The 16623-nt window shown below is 37.5% G+C and overlaps 2 protein-coding genes across 3 annotated transcripts; both read left to right on the forward strand.

The window, feature by feature from the left end:
* Positions 1-1663: 1663 nt before the first annotated feature.
* bscl2l (BSCL2 lipid droplet biogenesis associated, seipin, like) lies at positions 1664-4845 on the forward strand. The gene is made up of 7 exons (XM_046848883.1): positions 1664-1732; positions 1879-2028; positions 2169-2303; positions 3899-3996; positions 4085-4208; positions 4309-4405; positions 4519-4845. Exons 1-7 carry the CDS (start codon positions 1664-1666, stop codon positions 4638-4640), a joined length of 795 nt encoding a protein of 264 aa, XP_046704839.1. The 3' UTR covers positions 4641-4845.
* Positions 4846-7991: 3146 nt separating this feature from the next.
* Positions 7992-14769, forward strand: si:ch73-22a13.3 (inositol-trisphosphate 3-kinase A). 2 transcript variants are annotated; one of them, XM_046850163.1, is made up of 8 exons: positions 7992-8030; positions 8269-9120; positions 9832-9916; positions 10058-10271; positions 12403-12607; positions 12695-12796; positions 14065-14136; positions 14256-14769. In XM_046850163.1, the coding sequence occupies exons 2-8, from the start codon at positions 8293-8295 to the stop codon at positions 14535-14537; spliced, it is 1788 nt and encodes a 595-aa protein (XP_046706119.1). In that variant the 5' UTR covers positions 7992-8030; positions 8269-8292; the 3' UTR covers positions 14538-14769. The 2 variants fall into 2 exon arrangements, with proteins under 2 accessions (XP_046706119.1, XP_046706117.1); XM_046850161.1 differs by lacking the exon at positions 7992-8030 and having other exon boundaries at positions 8037-9120.
* Positions 14770-16623: the final 1854 nt, after the last annotated feature.

Consider the following 16623-nt stretch of genomic DNA (forward strand, 5'->3'; position numbering starts at 1 on the left):
CTGCTGATATTTGCGGCCATTTTTCTTTATATCAGCTTCTATTATATTTTCATGCCCACCGCAAGCTTCGTCACTCCTGTGCACTTCCATTACAGGTGAGAGTTTTTAATATATACCATACACTCCAAATACTCAAATGAAGCACAGATAGTTTTTTAAAAGTTAAACATTATAAAAATCAGCTTTGTGTTCCTACTCATCTTCGAGAAGTGTCGCTATTAAAACATCTAATATATGTATACTTACTTACTTGTACTACTACCATATCAAAGTTGACCATTTTTAAATAACAACACAATTTGAAGTGTATTTCTTTTATATTTATATTTACATTTACACTTATGGCATTTGGCAGATGCATAATCCATAGCAACTTACAAAGTTCTTTGAAATCTCGATCAATAAATATATTTTAAGTCAAGTTTATTTCTATTTTCACAATAGACATTGTCTCAAGGCAGATTTACAGAATTTTAAGAGTTAAGGTGAATGGTGTGAATTTATCCCTGATGAGCAGTGTGGTGAGGAAAAACTCCCTTAGATGTTATGAGGAAGAAACCTTGAGAGGAACCAGACTCAAAAGGGAAACACATCCTCATTTGGGTGACATCAAGAGTGTGATTATAGTCTTTAAACAATACAGAACACTGGAGAGTGAGATCTAACATGAGCACTGGAATGTAACATTATGAGTAATGTTATTTCTATAGTCTTTTACAGTCATTTGTGGTTATAGAACCAGGAGCTACTGAGCAACTCATAAAATAGCTCAACATTTGCGATCATCATAGAGCCAACACCAGCTTCTCCTTTAAACACTCATAGAGGTCCAATGTTCAAACTCTACATAAAGTGGACTCCAAATGGTGCTGGTACGTCTCTAGATGGTTTGGGGTGTTTGCACGGACGGCATCTACTTCTTTAAACTTTTTTACTTTTATAACAAGTTGTGCGTCTGCATTATGAATCAGTTTCTGAGCTTAAATGTTTTCAGTTTTGCTGGGATTAAGTTTCATTTTATGAGCTGCTATCCACGATGAGATATTTGCCAGACATGCTGCAATCCAAGGGGAAACAAGAGACTATGTAGATTGAAAGGAGAGTGTTAGTTGAGTGTCATCTGCAAAGCAATGGTATGAAAGCTCAATGTGAGGACATGACTTGTCAAGAGACTGCATATAAACCGAGAACAGGAAATTACCTTGTGGGACAACAGCATGGAGCAGATGTGTATCCTCTCCATTTCACCTGATATAACCTACCTTCCTAGTAGGGTGCCAACCATTGCCAAGCTGTGCACTGAGCATGGACAAGAGAGCCATGTGGTTGACCGTGTCAAATGCTGCGAACAGGTCAATCGCAATGGGCCAATAATTATATTACACTGGGCCAATTATATAATTATTTTGGTTAACAAAGAATGTTGTTTATTTAATGTAGCAGAACATTTGCAAAACAAGTTAGGTACAGTTATAAGTATGGTTTTGCAGCTATATTCTATCATTAACGCTCTTATTTATTTAAAGTTACAGCTATAACTCTGAATGCCAAAAGCAGTGACACCAGAGACTTGCCATATGATTTTTGTTGTGTATATACAAGTACAGTAGTACAAGCATTGTTTGGTCATTAATCAGACTAATGAGACTGATTGTCCAGCAGAATGCTCTCAGACTCTGTTTGCTCTTTACCTGTGGCCAACTTCTCACTGCTAAGCACCAACAAGAAACAGGTGACCTTATATTTTACTGTCTAATACCTCTTCTTTATATATATTTGACATATACAGTATATGCTTCTAAAAGTTATATTTTAATTGTTGTCGCACCTTTTTTTTTTTTGGTTGTTGGCTGTTTTAATTTCTTGTTCTAAATGTAGGTAATGACTCCTGGTCAGTCCTATCAGATCACACTGGACTTGGAAATGCCAGAATCTCCAACAAATATGAAACTGGGGATGTTCCTAGTGAAGATGTCATGCTACTCCCATGATGGACAGACTGTCGATACATTAATGCAAACTGTATGTGTGCATACATACTAAAACACACCAGCAGAACCATTTAAACCCCCTCCATTGCTGTTTTACATTGCCAGTACAGTATCACAACAATTCACTGCTTACCAAGATTATCTTTTACTGAAACCTATATTTTGTTTTGATTTTAGACAATGCTTCACTATCGCTCAAACCTGCTGCAGACTCTGGAGACTGTGATCTTGCTGCCTTTGATGCTAATGGGAGTAATTGAGCAGAAGCAGCATGTCCTAGTTGAGCTTCACTCTGCTTACATAGACAGCTCAGTGAGTAGGCCTGCATTTAGACACAGCTAGATGGCTGTGGAAAAATACAAAGCCATATAATACATGAGCACTATTAAATGACTATATTTTGTTAAACTACGGTATATTAAAAGGCATGAGGAATTCTCTCATTTTGCCAGAGTGTGTTATGACCATTTCATATTTCACAAGCCACAAATTTCTGCACTTTCCATCCAATACCCAGATTAAATGTCTTGCCACTGGGAGTGTTCATATGATAATTTCACATCATGATAACTGCCTAAGCCTTTTTCACAGTCTGTGATATGCCTAAATGAATATATAAAAATAAAGTACAACGCTAGTATGGCCATTTACATTTTAAACTGTTTTACTTTTTTTTTTTTACACTACCTTCCAAACAGCACAATTCACAGATTTAGACTAAAGATGCTTTATAATTAAACAGGTTCCTATCACATGGGATGTAGGAATAGTGTATTGTATGTGCTGAAGGCAAACAATGTGACAGATTAGTTACTCCAGTTTTTTGAACAAAGTTACCCCACTTCTGTGCTGAACACACACAATTCAATGTTAACTTCATGCATATACTGTGGGAAAATATTAGTTGCTCCATTCATTTTAAACCTGCTACCGTAATTTTATTTTTTTAAAGTGCCAGTATTAGCCTTTGGAGAAATACAAATCTACTCTCGATTATAAATCAATCTGCAATCCCTGTGTTAATGAAAACCTCTTTACAGAGCATATATTGTGAAAAGAAAGGTAATTGCCAGAGCCTAGAATATTTTTTCTGTGTACAGACCGTAGGTTAGGGTAAGATTTTAAAAAGTGTTTTTGTGTATGACAACATTTAAGAACTCAAGCTTGAAAGGACAACACCGAGGTGTCTCGCGTACACCAAGAGTCGGAAGCCGGAGTATGGTTATACACTTTATTGTTTCGAATGCACAAGGCAGAGCGGCCTGAGGAAAGGCACTAACCATAGAGTCGGTAGAATCCGTAAGGCGGGTAGAGTCCGTAAGGCGGGTAGAGTCCGTAAGGCGGGTAGAATCCCTAGTTTGGGTAGTCCAGGAATGATCTGCAGTGTGAACCGTTAATCGGACCGTGAGTGAGTGGAACTGGGCTCCTTATAAAGGGGAGAGAGGATTGGAGACAGGTAAAGGTAATTAGTAGGAGGACAAGGCTGAGTAAGAGTTAGAGCCTTGGAGGGAGGCGTGGCTGGTGGTTCCCTGGACCAGGAGTCGGAAACCGGAGTATGGTTATACACTTTATTGGTTCGAATACACAAGGCAGAGGGGCCTGAGGAAAGGCACTAACCAGAGAGTCGGTATAATCCGTAATGCAGGTTGAAAAAAAAAATTACTTCACGATCCATAAGCATAGAACAAACTGTAAGCCCCAAGTTAATTAGTTTAGCTGAGGCTTCTGCCTTAGCATCCTAACATAGCCTTAATATCTAAGTGTTTTTGGAGGCAGGGGGACTTAAACCTTTTAATTCCAACTTGGTTAATGAACTTCACATAGGAATATACTTCACATGTAAAATAAGTGTTTAAAAATTTGCACATAAATGTTCCATGATCCTCTCTCTGCCTTTCTTTCTGCAGTATAAACCTTCCATTGGAGCTGTTATAGAAATCCAGTCCCAGCATGTTCAGTTTTACAAAGCCCAGCTCTATATTTATGCTCACTTCAGTGGCATCAGGTTTGTGTTTGGTGTGTGTAAGAAAAAAAAAAAAAGAAGGGGGGGGGGGGATCTTTAAACACAATGTGACTAAAGTTTCTCAGTACAGGTGTGCCCTCTATCACTATCCCTTTATATCCGCTGTAGTGGGAGTGATGAGTAACTTTCTGTTCCTAAGTGGGATCATCTTCATTGGTTTTGTGCAGGACAGCAGCATGTGGCCAGATCTATATGTACGTACTATGACTATATGATCAACCTGACATAATTTCTCTACATTTGTGTCATTTCAAGCATGCAATCCATCATTTTTCTCATTTGTGTTAATAACAGTTTGGAAAATGGAACATGGTGAGAAAGTGGAAAGCAGATATACTGGAAGATATGAATCAGTATGAGAGAAACCCACACTCTGAGGAAAATTGCACAGGTAATGAATACACATATGTATCTATTAATATACACATCTATTTAATCAGTCACACCTTGTAGAACTCCAAAACTTCTATGGTTTTGTATAATTCTAAAAACTCCTTTCCATAGGCATGAAGACAAATTTGTTGGATCCATCTGTAGTAAGATCAAGTGAAATCATGAATAACAGTTCAGATAAGATGGAAGACACAGAAGTGATGGAGACGGTTAAGACAAATTCCCTTTTATGATTAACAGGTTTAGGGCAGATGATGGACAGATTGATCTGAAACAGATTTAACCAAACACATTGAGAGATTTCATTAATATAGGTAAAGGTTGAAATAGAAAAAGCAAGCTGTTTGTTTTATTGTGAGAGCTTGAGTCATGCAAAAGCGTGGACACTGGGCCTTATTTATCAATCTGGATATGAGTGGATTATGTGTAAAGTGTTTGTAAGAGCAGTTATAGAAGAAATGTATTAGGAATAAAAATCCTATTAGTTTAAAAGAGAACTCCTAAATTTGTGTACATACATTAGTTGAGTTTGTGTATCCACTGTATATATACACACACACACACATTATATATATATATATATATATATATATATATATATATATATATATATATATATATATATATAAAATGTATATGTGTATATAAAGTGTATTATGGTGAAAAATAAGTATTTGGTCAATAACAAAAGTTCATCTCAATACTTTGTTATATACCCTTTGTTAGCAATGACAAAGATCAAACGGATTCTGTAAGTCTTTTCAAGGTTTTCACACAATGTTGCTGGTAGTTTGGCCCATTCCTCCATGCAGATCTCCTCTAGAGCCGTGATGTTTTGGGGCTGTCGCTGGGCAACACAGATTTTCAACTCCCTCCAAAGATTTTCTATGGGGTTGAGATCTGGAGACTGGCTAGGCCACTCCAGGACCTTGAAATGCTTCTTACGAAGCCACTCCTTTGTTGCCCAGGCGGTGTGTTTGGGATCATTGTCATGCTGAAAGACCCATGCTTCACAGTAGGTATGGTGTTCTTTGGATGCAACTTATCATTCTTTCGACTCCAAACAAGAAGTTGAATTTTTACCAAAAGGTTATATTTTGGTTTCATCTGACCATATGACATTCTCCCAATCCTCTTCTGGATCATCCAAATGCTCTCTAGCAAACTTCAAACAGGCCCAGACATATACTGGTTTAAGTAGGGAACACGTCTGGCACTGCAGGATTTAAGTCCCTGGCGGCGTAGTGTGTTACTGATGGTAGCCTTTGTTACTTTGGTCCCAGCTCTCTGCAGGTCATTCACTAGGTCCCCCTGTGTGGTTCTGGGATTTTTGCTCGCCATTCTTGTGATCATTTTGACCCCACGGGGTGAGATCTTTTTTGTAGGTGATCAAATACTTATTTTCCACCATATTTTGTAAATAAATTCTTTAAAAATCAGACAAAGTGGATTTTCAGAAATTATTTTCTCATTTTGTATCTCATAGTTGAAGTGTACCTTTGATGAAAATCACAGGCCTCTCTCATCTTTTTTAAGTGGGAGAACTTGCACAATTGGTGGTGTATATATATATATATATATATATATATATATATATATATATATATATATATATATATAAAGGCTGTCAGTCATTTAAAATATTTAATTGCAATAAATCACAATTGTCATGATGTAGATATAAATAAAATCAGCCTCTGAGAAATTTTTCCAAATCATTGTAACAATGGAAAAGAAAAAACCTTAACCAGGAAATTTTGTTTGTAGTGTGCATAATAATATTTGCATGCATTTACATGTCCTTTCTTTGTGCTGAAAAAACACAGAAATTTGAAAATGAATATATGATAGATTTAAATAACTAAACCAATCATTTTTCGTTTTAATTTTATTGATTACATTTTCTTTAGTGAAAATACACAGTGATTTTTGTTCCCTTTAATGAACAAATACTCAAAAACAAGCCATAAACAACTATAATAAATAATAGAAGAATATGATATATGGTGTCATAACTATTATTTTATTATCACTTGATTAATTTGCTCGTTGATAAATTCATTTTTTGCATTTATTTAATTCATTCGATCATTAATTATTCATGCAATCTTTAGCAATTCCTGTTAAAAGAAACACCCTTTATATGTGCAATGAATACTGGAATGGATGTCCAGCTTTGCATATTTTGAACCACAATGTTTCCTGCTCAGCCACAGAATACATAAGAAAAGAGATTTCATGCTTTAATGTTTTCAGGCGCCTTTAGCTTTGATTACGGCATGCATTCGCCATGGCATCGTTTCGATAGGCTTCTGTAATGACACAACATTAAGTCCCGTCCAGAGTTTCAGTAATTTTTCGCCAAGATCTTGTACTGACGATCATTCAAGATTTTTTTCCAACCACCATTTTTTCAGCGAAATTGATGGTTCCCCACTATCCTTCCAGTTTTAAAATGCGTTGGACAGTTATTATGAGGGATCAGCCTAAAACTACATGGAAGGACCTGGTCAATGACCTGAAGAGAGCTGGGACCATAGTCTAAATGGTTATCATTAATAACACACTTTATCATCATGGATTAAGGATCATGGATCATGGATAATCGCGCAAGGTCCGCCTGCTCAAGCCAGCACTGGTCCAGGCCCATCTGAAGTTCGCCAAAGACCATCTGGATGATCCAAAGGAGGCATGAGAGAAGGTCATGTAGGCAGATGAGACCAAAATAAAACTTTTTGGTATAAACCCCATTTGGTGTGTTTGGAGGAAGAGGAAGGATGAGTGCAATCCCAAGAACACCATCCCAACCATGAAGCATGGAGGTGGAAACATCATGTTTTGGGGGTGCTTTTCTGCAAAGGGGACAGGACGACTGCACCGTATTGAGGGAAGGATGGATGGAGGCAATGTATCGCAAGATTTTAGGCAACAACCTCCTTCGCTCAGTAAGAGCATTTAAGATGGGTCATGGCTGGGTCTTCCAGCATGACAATGACCCCAAACACACAGCCAGGGCAACAAAGGAGTGGCTCTGTAAGAAGCCTATTAATATCCTGAGTGGCCTAGCCAGATCCTGAGTGGCCTAGCCAGTCTCCAGACCCGAACCCAATAGAAAATCTATGGAGGGAGCTGAAACTCTGTGTTTTGCCTAGTGACAGCCCCAAAACCTGAAAGATCTGGAGTAGATCCTGTATGGAGGAGTGGGCCAAAATCCCTGCAGCAGTGTGTGCAAACCTGGTCAAGATCTACAGGAACCGTCTGACCTCTGTATTTGTAATCTATGGATTCTGTACCAATTCTGTGCCTGATTTTATACAGTCTACACTGGCAACATAAGATAACGATATAAGATAAAGTGTAGAGCAAAGTAATGTATTATATTGTCAGATTGGTTTATATTAGTCTATAGGCCAACATTTTTTAAAGCTGGAAATGTATTCATTACCTTCAGGTTAGTTTATCTAGTAGTCACTGTCATGTGGAAATGTCATGATGTCATGGGTATGCAAATGCAAATGTGTGGATGTCAGTAGTAAAGCCTTCGAGCTGAACTAAAGAGCAGACTCTCTGCTAGGATTCTGACTTACATACACAAGCGTCTAAATGTGAACGACTGTATAAGAGTGAGTTCTAATTTTTATTAGATTAGATTACAGATACCACCACATTAGATACAATGATTCATTATTTGCTCTTGTTTAACATTAAGTGCAATCATTAATCTTTTAAAAGAATACTTGCAGTTAACTTTGTATGTTTTTACTTAATATTTTTTGTAATGTTAAGATGAATGTATCTTCTTGTTTTTAATTTATCACTCTGCACCAATTTTTGGATTACTGCACTGTTTGTCGTTATGAGGATTTTATCGGGTTGCCTAGCTCGATGAAAGGACTGGTGTTTACTTCAAGAAATATGAGCACATCGATAGATATGTCTGACGAGGACGAATCGAGAAGATCCAGCAAAGCAGAAAATGTGAAAATTAATAGAAGCCAGTTGAAAGGAGTAGGAGAGAAAGTAGATGAATTTGATATTAACTGTATGAAGGATGCTCTGCTCGCTAGCCGAAGGTCAAAGCCCAAACTTGTGTCTGCTCAGGCTGTGCTCTCATCCAGACTAGAACCAGAGACCATTCAAGAGGAACTGTTTGTGACTCCATCAAAAATTCCAGAGGACTGGGAACCTAACAGTGTGATGAACTACTCTAAACCTAACAATGGACAAAAAGAAGATAATGGTAGAAAAGATTTAAATACAAAACATATCGCTGATGAGGGAGGCTTATGTTCTGGTGAAGTGTCTAGAATGAATTTGTGGAGAGTGGGACAGAGGGAAAGATGGAGAGGGAAGAGGAGAGAGAGGCTGGAAGCAAGAGTAGAGAGCATAGAGGAGGAGGACATCTCTACTGAGAAAGAAATGAACCGAGGAAATAGATTGAGACACACACAAAGGCTGTGGGGATCTAAGGAGGTGCAAGATGAAGTGTCAAAAAAGGATGTGACAGAGCTGAGCGGAGCAGCGCAAGGAAATATTGATGGAGACGCAGAGATGAGAGGAGCGGTTCCCCATCACATATTTTCAAAGGTTTTTGCTAACTCTTTTGCCTCCTCATCCTCCTCCTCCTCATCATCCTTCAACTATTCATCAGCGGAAAGTGACGAGGTCTTCAGTGAGGGAGAGGAGATGGCCAAGAGGAAGGATGTGAAAAGGGTGAGTGGAGTCACCCAGACAACATAAGTCAAGAAAACATAACTCATTCCAACATGACATATTACGACTATAGCTAAATTGATCAAGGATATTTACATAGCATGGATTTTTAATACTCTTTTTTAATCATGTCCAGTTTGACTGAAATAATCCCAATTCTGCATAAGAATATTGGACTTCCATAATACTTCTGCTTTTTAGAAGAAAAATAATTTTGCTGAGGTTTACTCTTACTGTCCCACAGGAAATTTGCATAGTTTCTGAAAGAGAACCTTGACATGAAGAATTTGAATAAGTAATTTGCATAGACCAGTAGAAAGATAGTATTATAGCAGTCTGTTACTGTCACATTTCAAATGTTTTTTTGCCAATATACTAAATGTGTTTAAAGGGTTCAGCTGATGAGGAAGGCTGTATTGGCTTAATAGCGATATTATTTAATAATAATAGTAATAATAACTATGTACATAAAGCATGTAAAACTCAGGGAATTCTTCTATTGTATACCCATTTAAACAGTATTTTGTGTTTCCTGTAGGTGGTTGAGAGAAAGGTTTAAAGCAATATTGTTCAGTTTAAAAGATTTATCATTCTCATGATTGTATCTTTGTGCAGCCAACTGATCACAATCATATTCATATCTGAATAAAAAATTCATCCGGTATCTTGGAGCACATACTGCAGAAAATTACAGATTATTTTATTTTTCAGTGTCGATCTTGGAGGACATTCCTGACCATGATGCAGTGGTCAAGGCGCAGACAGAGCTCCTGGATACAGCTGGCTGGACACCAAGGCACGTGACCTGTGCTTACATTGTTGTTTACTGTGCACAATATGTTACATGTGGTACCCACCATATTACAAATCTGTTTAGAGACTTTTTATACGCAGCACAGATGAAATAATATGCAGACGTTTGCCTGTGTATAATCAGGTAACATCCAGCTGGGTGAAGGTGGAGAGGTGCTGAAGAGATTCAACGAGGTGGAGGATACCTGCCTGCAGGCACTTATGTCTGATACACTCCATCAATTTGTGCCTCGCTATTACGGGCACATCAGCAGGAATGGAGAGAACTACATCCGTCTCGAGGACCTGCTGAGTGGCCTCAAGCAGCCTATCATCATGGACTGCAAAATGGGCATCCGGTATGCTAGATATTTATATACTTTATTAATATCCCAAACAATAAAAAAAGGAAAATAATAAAAGAGGCTATCAATTATATCAGTGGCAGAAAGACTGATGTTGAAAATAACAATTATATAATATTAAAATATGTAATAAAAAGTGAGTGAAAATATAGGAAATATAATTAAATAAAAATAATTAAATAATAAAAAATATATATAAAAGAAATGTGGCAGTTAAAGTAAAAGCCATTTGTTTCACTTGAAATAAAATATATATATTAAAATAATAAATAATGCCTGAGTTTTTTCCAGATCTACAAACAAACAAAAACAAAAGGCTGTTTGATCATTCTTTTAAGACTAATATGTTGAATGTGGAGAAGGAAAGCACCAAATAGTAAGACCCAATCTGTTACAAAAATAAATAAATAAAAATTAATAAATAAAAATATACATAAAAATATACATCTGGGGACTGAGGAGACCAGTTGCTGGTGTTTTGGGAGAGAAATGTTGTCCCACATGTGTCTGATACAGGATTCTAGATACTCAACAGTTCTGGGTGTCCTTTGTCATATTTTTCGCTTTATGATACACCAAATATTGTCAAATGGTGAAAGGTCTAGACTGCAGGCAGGCCAGTTCACCACCCAGACTCTTATACTATGAAATCATGCTATTGTAATAGTTGCAGTATGCGGTTAGCATTGTCTTGCTCAAATATGCAAGGCTTTCCCTGGAAAAGATGTTTTTCTGAATGGAAGCATTCGTTGCTGTATATCCCATTCAGATTTACCAAAACCTTTCCAAATGTTTAAGCTGCCCATTCTACGGCACTACTGCACTCCCATACCATCAGAGATGCTGCTTTTTGAATTGAGCACTGATAACAAATCAGATAGTCACGCTCCTCTTTAGTCTGGAGTGCGTGTTGTTCATGGTTTCCACAAATAAACAATAATTGAGATTTGTCCGAGCACAAAATTGTTTATCCACTTTCCGCTTCCCACATTTTAAATAAGCTTTAGGCCAGAGAGGATGGCGGCGTTTCTGGATCATGTTCACACATACCTTCTTCTTTGCCTGATTAAGATTTAACTTGCATTTGTGGATAGCATGGCAAATTGGACTCCATGCAGTGAGTTCCATTACAAAATCATCATCATAAATGTAATGCCGCCTGAGGGCCTGAATATCACAGGCATCCAATATTGATTTTCGCCCTGGTCTGAAAACCAGTCAGTATCCGGTGTGACCACCATTTGCCTGACGGGGTGCAACACATCTCCTTCGCATAGAGTTGATCAGGTTGTTGATTGTGGTCTGTAGAATGTTGGTCCACTCCTCTTCAATGGCTGTGCGAAGTTGCAGGATATTGTCAGAAACTGGAACATGCTGTCGTATTCACCGATTAGGACGACAAGCATGCAGATGATCTTCCCTGATACGGTTTCGGACAGTTTGAGCAGAAATTCTTTGGTTTTGCAAAACTATTGTTGCAGCAGCTGTCTGGGTGGCCGATCTCAGACAATTTTGGAGGTGAAGATGTTAGATGTGGAGGTCCTTGGCTGGTATGGTTACACGTGGTCTGCGGTTGTCAGGCCGGTTGAATGTACTGCCAAATTCTCTAAAATGCCTTTGGAGACGGCTTATGGTAAAGAAATGAACATTCAATTAAATTCATGGGCAACAGCTCTGGTGGAGTTTCCTGCAGTCAGCATGCCAATTACATGCTCCCTCAAAACCTGCGACATCTGTGGCATTGTGCTGTTGATAAAACTGCACATTTTAGAGTAGCCTTTTATTGTGGCCAGCCTAAAGCACACCTGTGCAATAATCATGATGTCTAATCAGCATTTTGATATGCCACACCTGTGAGGTGGATGGATTATCTCTGCAAAGGAGAAGTGCTTACTAACACATATTTAGACAGATTTGTGAACAATGTTTGAGAGAAATAGGCATTTTGTGTACATAAAAAAAGTCTTAGATTTTTTGAGTTCAGCTCATGAAAAATAGGGGCAAAAACAAAAGTGTTGCATGTATAATTTTGTTCATTATATTAATATTCTTGTGTGTTTGACTGTTTTTGTACATGTGTACATCGTTAAGTGTTGCCCTAATTACTGTGGTGCATTTCTCTTAGCACCTACCAGGAGGGGGAGATTGTGAAAGCAAGAACCAAAGCTACTATTCGAACCGATATGTACCAAAAGATGGTGAAAGTAGATCCTACAGCTCCTACAGAAGAGGAAAATGCTCAAAGAGGTGTGACAAAGCTGCGCTACATGCAGTGGAGAGACAACACAAGTAGTACCTCAACACTAGGATTCCGCATAGAAGGCATAATGGTACAACTGTAGTGCACTATTGGAATTACATAAATTAAACAATCATCACAGCCTCTTATGGTCCACTCTGCTTTTTGTGCTTTTCAGACAGAGAATGGGATTGTACGACGTGATTTTAATAAAACTCGGAGCAAAGAACAAGTTACAGAGGCCCTGCTACTATTTACCAAGAGACAAGCACACATTCTAGTAAGTTATTAACATCAAATCTTTTATTTACTCTTATTTCCAATAACGCCACACATAGATCTAATACACTATGGGACCATACATTTGCTGACACCTAACCATAATACCCATATACATAGATAGAAATGCCTTTGTATTCTGTAGCCTTAATGCTTAATCTGTAAATATACAAGTTGTAACAAAACAAAACAAAAAAAAAAAGAACATCTTTTTGAAAGTGTGCCTTGTATTTGTGCTGTCAGAGTTTTTACATGTACAGGACTGAGAAGCTATACATTTCTACTTTAATGACCTTTAAACATTTATGCAAAATTCTTAACTGAGTATGCAGTACAACAGCAACAACAACAACAGACAACGGCGAGTAGCTTGCCAATAAGCCAGCTGGTTAATGTTAGAGATTTGATCAAGGTTGTTGTCTGTTTATTACCTGATCTGAAATCAGCACTGCTTTAAAATGTAGAGAAGAGAGACAGTTTACATGGTGAGTGGCCACGTTGATTTGACTTTGCTATAGTTATTAACAAGTTAACAAGTTGAAATTTTAGATTTTAGATTTTCAGTGGCTTTTACTGATTGTTGGTGGGATCACCAAGTTGCAAATTCACCTCAAATCTTTTCACTGAAATTAACAGTCCCACTCAAATCCTGTTTTAGCATGAAGCTAAATTCCCCTGTGTACCAAATAAGCTCCATAAAGACTAAAGATTATGTTATGACTAGTGCAAAATAACTTAAATGGCCTAAACACAGATCCCTTACCTCAACCTTACTGAGCACCTTAGGGATAAACTGGAACCGTGACTTTGCACCAGGCCTTCTCAAGTAAACTTAGTGCCTGGCCTTGCTAATGTTCTTGTAGAAGCATGAACACATATCCTCACAACTATCTTTCAGAATCTAGTGGACATCTTTCTTAAAAGCATAGCGGCTGTTAAAACAGCAAAGGATAAATAAATTGAATACTGCCCATGGATTTGGATTTGGATATTCAACAGGCACATTTGTGTGTGTGTGTGTGTGTGTGTGTGTGTGGGTGTGTGTTTGGTCATATCCTGCTTTTTGCATTATATTTTATGATGAATTTATAAACATTTGTCAGCTATTAGGATTTGAAATGTTTTCTCAGAAATAGTTTGTAATTTTAAACCTTTTGCATTGTAAAAGCTCCCCCTTGTGGAAAACTTTCAGCATGCATGAATGCCTTGCTGACCAGATCCATTAATCACATTCTTAATTAAAAAATTCTTGTATCTCTTGTATTTTAGGAAGCCTATCTATCCAGACTGGGTGCGCTAAAAGAAACATTAAAGGAGTCTGCCTTTTTCAAAAGTCATGAGGTTAAGTAGAATAAATGTTTGTTTCCTTCTTTAAACAAGCCTTTTATTATTCTGAATATCAGACGTTTCTTCTGCTTAATTGACACCCTTAACAATATTTTGTCCATTCTTCTGCTTAGGTAATAGGTGGCTCTCTCCTTTTCGTCCATGATTGTCTTACTAACAAAGCCAATATATGGATGATTGATTTTGGAAAGACCACTCCAGTGCCCGACAATATGCATTTAAAGCATGATGTTCCATGGGTTGAGGGAAACCGAGAAGATGGCTACCTACTTGGATTGGTATCCCTCATTTCTTTGTTCCATGTTGCAATCATGGAAGTTAGAGGACAGGACATAGAGACTCACCATTCACAGACAGAGCACATAATTAACCAACACCCAGTTGGAAATAATTGAAGTAACAACAGACTTTTCAAAAGGAACTATAGCTAGTTAATATGGACTATTCATGGAGAGTCACTACAAATCCTGTATATGCGTATATACAATATATTGCATATTTATTGCATTTGCTGTATATACTGTAGATATGTTATTGCCACACACCAAACAAAATGTTAAATTATAGCAATTAAATTATAAAAAAACTTTTTTGTAGAACTTCTTAATTGATCTGAAAATAAATACTGCTGTCACAAAACCATAATTTTCATTCTTCTTCTTTAGTACACATGTACCCCATACAGAGCTATTGACTTAGGAGCTTATGACTATGGTCAGAGTTTGAGTTTAGATTCTCTTTCTCCCTTCTCTTTTCACCTTTCATTTCTACCTGGAAACTGTATTGTATTAAGAAGCAATGCAGCTTGACCTGCAAATTTGCAGCCTGTTTCTAATCTCCTTGAACTCTAAAGACAAGCACTAGCTACATGCTCACTCCCTCAGCATAGAATATCTTGAGAAGGCAGGGTCTAACTCAGACATGGTGTAATTGCTAATCAGATTTGGGCTGATTCAGAGTCTAATCTTACTCAAACACTGCCTGCAGCCCAAACACATTAGGCCTCATTTAACAAACTGTATAAAAATGGAATTAGTCATAAATAGTTCAAATTATTGCTTACATAAAAAAGACTAATGTAAACTTTGCCTTGTTTGACTTCAAATAATATAATTTGCAGACTAAAAGAACCAAAAATGAAACTCAGTCATTTATATTATTGACATTAATAAAAATAAAACATTTTTTAGAAATTATTAATGCCAGCCATCACAAACCCATATATGAAAACCATTGTAACAAAAGTTTTTCTGGCATAATAATGGAGAACATTTCATTCATAGGTGTAAAACATAAAACTGTACTCTTTGTAGATTCAGTGGGGAAATCTAGTTCTAGAAAACTAGTTCTAGAAAACAGCTATAAGTTTTGCCCACAGCTATATGCAAATGTCCATGTTTGACAACAGCCATCATAAGAAGCCTAGAATAATTATTGCAGCAGGTTCAGAAACATTTTGGAAAGGGGTGAGGCACCTGCCACTATTCTTTAAAATACTAACAAGAGATGTGGTTTATCCTTCTGAATTGGCTCGCTCTGAAAAACTGCCTTTTTGATAGCTATATTTTTTTTACAATATAACTAGGAGAGCTGAATGTTTTGGTCATTAGCCTCTTTTGCAAACATTGAGGATCACTCTAAAGTGATCTTATGTTTAAATATTTCTGCTCCAAAATTCCCACAGAAATGTATCCAGGGGTTCACAGAACAACAGTTAAACCATTACACAGATTAGTATCAAGGAAATATCAAGGCATAGTTCAACACCCCATTTGTGTTGAATTGTGTTGTTGTTATATCAAATCCCAATACTACCCACCTGCCACTGGGGGCGCTTGAGTAAGGCCCATAACAACACTTGACTAGGTGGATCAATTGTATATACAGTATTGGGTAATTGTAAGTCGGATAAGGATAAGGGAGTCTCTGTATATAACAGCAGGAATAAAAATGTAGACCAGGGGTCACCAACGTGGTGCCCGCAAGGACCACATGGGTCGCCCGCGAGCCTTTTCTGAAAATCAGCTGTTTCCTACCTTGTTAAATCATTGTTGATAATTATTGTGAGAAATCATTAACATGATCATTGTCTTCACATAGATCAGGGGTGTCAAACTCGGTGTCAAATCCGGCCCGACGTACAATTATATCCGGCCCGCGAAAGATGATTTTATATAGATCTATTAATATTGTTATTAATGTCCTGGCGATATGAAGCGCTGATAAACACAAACTACAGATCCCATAATGCAGCGCGTCAGCTGTCTTACCGAACGCGAGGCGACCTGGGAACATTCCAGCGTCAATCAAGTCGAGCTTCTGTTGATGTATTTAACCCTATTGTAAAGTTATTGTGAAACAGCGCCTCACAGTGGTGAAGAGAAAAGTGGATTCTGAAAACAGACCCTTTCAAAACCGATTGGATTCTGAGTAGATGTTTACTGACACTGCCGGTAAACACGTGTGTCTTATTTGTGGAGC

Source organism: Silurus meridionalis, chromosome 5, assembly GCF_014805685.1.
Source record: "Silurus meridionalis isolate SWU-2019-XX chromosome 5, ASM1480568v1, whole genome shotgun sequence".
In the NCBI taxonomy this organism is placed as follows: Eukaryota; Metazoa; Chordata; class Actinopteri; order Siluriformes; family Siluridae; genus Silurus; species Silurus meridionalis.

Coding starts and splice junctions, on each gene's coding strand:
- bscl2l (XM_046848883.1), top strand. CDS start 1,664: ATGCTCTCAGACTCTGTTTGCTCTTTACCTGTGGCCAACTTCTCACTG. Junction 3,997..4,084: donor GCTCACTTCAGTGGCATCAG/GTTTGTGTTTGG, acceptor TTCTCAGTACAG/GTGTGCCCTCTATCACTATC. Junction 4,209..4,308: donor GCATGTGGCCAGATCTATAT/GTACGTACTATG, acceptor TGTTAATAACAG/TTTGGAAAATGGAACATGGT.
- si:ch73-22a13.3 (XM_046850163.1), top strand. CDS start 8,293: ATGAAAGGACTGGTGTTTACTTCAAGAAATATGAGCACATCGATAGAT. Junction 12,608..12,694: donor TCCGCATAGAAGGCATAATG/GTACAACTGTAG, acceptor TGTGCTTTTCAG/ACAGAGAATGGGATTGTACG. Junction 12,797..14,064: donor AGAGACAAGCACACATTCTA/GTAAGTTATTAA, acceptor CTTGTATTTTAG/GAAGCCTATCTATCCAGACT.